General features: G+C 40.6%; 1 protein-coding gene across 1 annotated transcript; it reads left to right on the top strand.

Moving 5' to 3' along the window:
- Window positions 1–249: 249 nt before the first annotated feature.
- On the top strand, window positions 250–678 carry LOC138910027 (uncharacterized). The gene has a single exon (XM_070201246.1). The coding sequence runs from the start codon at window positions 250–252 to the stop codon at window positions 676–678; it is 429 nt and encodes a 142-aa protein (XP_070057347.1).
- The last annotated feature ends 2,912 nt before the right edge of the window (window positions 679–3,590 follow it).

The following is a 3,590-nucleotide window of genomic DNA, read 5'->3' as shown; positions in this document are numbered from 1 at the left end:
TTTCGTCAGAATTCTGAGGCTTCTCCAGATGTTGTTAAAGGTATATTGACTATCCAATCTTATGATGTGTATGCTCTTATTGATCCCTGTTCCACTTTGTCATATGTTACTCCTTATGTTGATATGGAATTTCGGATAGAACCGGAACAACTTCATGAGTCGTTCTTTGTATCTATTCCAGTTGGTGAGTCTATTTTGGCCGCGCGGGTTTATAGGGATTGTGTTATCATGTTGCGTGGTCGGGACACCATGTCCAATCTCATTGAATTGGGGATGGTCGATTTTGATGTAATAATGGGAATGGACTGGCTTTACTCATGGTTTGCCAAGCTTGATTACCGAACTAGGACCGTTAGGTTTGCATTTCCAAATGAGCCATTCATTGAGTGGAAGGGGGATGATGTGGTGCTGAAGGGTAGGTTTATTTCTTACCTTAAGGCTGCGAAGATGATCAACAAGGGATGTATTTACCATTTGGTCCAGGTTACCGACACCGATGCTGAGGCACCTACACTTGAGTCCGTGTTTGTTGTGAATAAATTTTCGGGAGTCTTTTCCGATGAGCTCCCTAGGATCCCACCAGACAGGGAGATTGATTTTGGAATTTATGTGATGCCAGACACACAACCTATATCTATTCCACCCTACATAATGGTACGAGCAGAACGTGACTTTTGATCCTATGAATTGCGGCCCATTGTCACAGGTAATTTCCTTCGGTATTCCGAATCAACAAATTATGTGGTCCCATATGAAGTCGACCACTTTGCGCTCACCGATATTCTTGTAAGGCCCTGCTTCAACCCATTTAGTGAAGTAGTTAGTTAAAACTAAAACAAATCTTACCTTTCTGGGGTCCTGTGGAAGAGGACCAACTATGTTTATTCCCCATTTTATGAATGGCCATGGGGACAACACCGAATGCAAGAGTTCTCCTGGTTGATGCAAAAATTGTGCGCGGCGTTGAAATTTATCACACTTCTAAACGAACGTCATTGCGTCCTATTCCATCCAAGGCCAATAGTAACCTCCCCTAATCAGCTTTAGAACTAACAAACACTAGGCCAATGATCCTTAGTGTGATCATCTGTATAACTGCCTATCCATGAGGTAATAACGAGCTGCTTTGGTTTGTAGTTGTCACGCTCCGAAACCGGGGAGCGCGACCGGCACTCAACCTAGTGAACTCGGCCGAGCAAGCCTATTAGATTTCCTTCTACCAAAACCCATCCATGAATAAATAGGATACACATTTTCGTTAACTAGACAATAAGATGATCATGTCTGCAATACCAATTTATTACCATTAGATACATCATTATAAAGCCTCAATTTACACACATTTCCATGGTCTGAAGTGGAATAAGTAATTCAACCACAACATAAATATTTTGACTTCCCCAGCACCAATATGCAACCCAAACCATGTCTATGGAGCCTCTATAGACACAGAAGAGTACTATGATAGTGTCGACAACAAGGCCCCGACTATACCTCAAACACAATACATAAGGAACAAAAGATACTTGACCCCGAAATGAAGTAGAGTTGACCAAGTCTACTAGGAAGAGGGTGTACCGCTATCACTGATCAGTGTCTCCTGTTGTGGAACCACCTGCATTCATTGAAGATGCAGCGCCCCCGGTAAAAGGGACGTTAGTACTTATAGAATAGTACTAGTATGAATGACAAAACACCCTCTCAATAAAAAGAATAATGTTACACGGAGGAACAATCATAAAATCAATGGAAGCCTCGAACAATACCAAAACATCAAGTTAAGAACCACATAAGATTTCACATAAATTTCCATATTTTTCGGTTGGAGATTCTTAGTACCGATATACCATCGTTCACAATACCATTATTAACAATACCAATGCCACCGTACTTTTAGCACGGAGTCCGACCATGACCCGATCGGCTAGGCTATCCCATTAGACACATCAACCTCAATCACTCTCAATACCAATACCACCATACTTTTAGCACAGAATCCGATCACGACCCGATCGGCTAGGCCATCTCACTAGAGACATAAACCACAATTACAATTTCAATTGTAATTTCCAGCACAATCACCTCCATGTGTGCGGCATGGTGTCCGATCAAGACTCGGTCGGTTAGGCTGTCTTATTCGAGACATCAACCTTTTTTATATCAATCATTGCATTTCATACTTCTTTCACATCTTTTCATTTCATTAGCACTAGTGGCCACAATTATAAAATCATTCTTGGCTCATTGGCCGTATATAGTATTTCATGCTCACCTTTTCACTTACTAACATCTTCATCATCATCAACATCAACAACAATTCAAATCAAGGTATGTAGTACATAGGTGAGTCATAAAGAGTCTAAGGCACATAGAGATTCTTCACAAAATTTGGCATAATAGCCTTCGTTTGAACTTGACTTGAAGTCGAACATTTTTAATGCACAACCCACACTTGAACCCATTCTCAAATGATAACATGACATGATAATAGCATTTGGTATACATATTGAACATATAGCTTTCAACACAAACTTATTCGGAATAGTCAATTTTATAATGAACCACTCGGGACTTACATAAATTACATGAATATCGTGGGATTCAACTCTAAGATAAGAGTTTAGCCAACATACCTCAATGAAGCTTCCTTAACTCTAAAATGTTCCGAAAGTTTTTGCAACTTCAATCTATTTTAGAAATATAACAAATTGAACCAAAATTAGGAGGATGATCATGGTTGTAGCTCATTTGAGCATTTTATCAAATACTAGGTATGTATTAAGGTTTTAAGGTCCTTTCATGGAGGATTCCATCATACTACAACCCATTCTTTATCATTCTTAGCCCAACAATCTTTTTACACCTTTTGATAACACATGCATGCAAGATGGACAACTCCCCTGCACAAAAAGTATCTTACAAATTACCCAATTCTAGATAAAATTCGAGATGGAGGGTTAGGGTGTAGAATTATACCTCTAGGATGAAGACCTTGTGAGTTTTCCTTGTTAATCTTTCAAGATTTGAGCAAAGATTGATGAAAATTTAACCTAGGACTTATTCTCTCTAAGACACTCTTCCTTCTCTCTAAAACATAAGATTTTCGCTCAAAAATGGTACAAAGTCATCTATTTAACGAAGTAGGGTTGGGTTATAAAAACCCAAAAATGTTGCCCCGGAACAGGATCTGCGGTCGCATGTGCGACCACATAATGTTTATGCGGTCCGCAAAATGGACTGCGAAATAGCCCTCCAGAACTGGGCTGGTCTGCCTCACTTTGCGGCCGTTATGCGGTCCACAGACTAGTTCTGCGATCGCATAATACGCCACAGACCTTTTCTGTGGTCGCATAACGCGCCACAGAACCTCCCTCCGCAAAATCCCAAGGCTGGTTATGCAATCAAAGTGCGGCCCACTAAATGGTTATGCGGTCGCTGATTGGCCGTAAAATTGACATCAAAATTGGCCCAAATAGCTGCCTCAATCTGCGGTCAGCAGAGTGATTCTGCGGCCGCATAGTGAGCCGCAAAAGTGCATTTCTTCTGCCCAAAATTTATTTTTCTTTACTTTCTGATGCATTGTTCAAACC

This window comes from Nicotiana tomentosiformis, chromosome 1, assembly GCF_000390325.3.
Source record: "Nicotiana tomentosiformis chromosome 1, ASM39032v3, whole genome shotgun sequence".
In the NCBI taxonomy this organism is placed as follows: domain Eukaryota; kingdom Viridiplantae; phylum Streptophyta; class Magnoliopsida; order Solanales; family Solanaceae; genus Nicotiana; species Nicotiana tomentosiformis.
Note: the sequence above shows the minus strand (reverse complement) of the source record. Positions and strands in the feature narration are given on the sequence as shown.

Bases quoted from the DNA above. Each gene is read 5' to 3' on its own strand.
- LOC138910027 (XM_070201246.1), top strand. From the start codon at position 250: ATGTCCAATCTCATTGAATTGGGGATGGTCGATTTTGATGTAATAATG.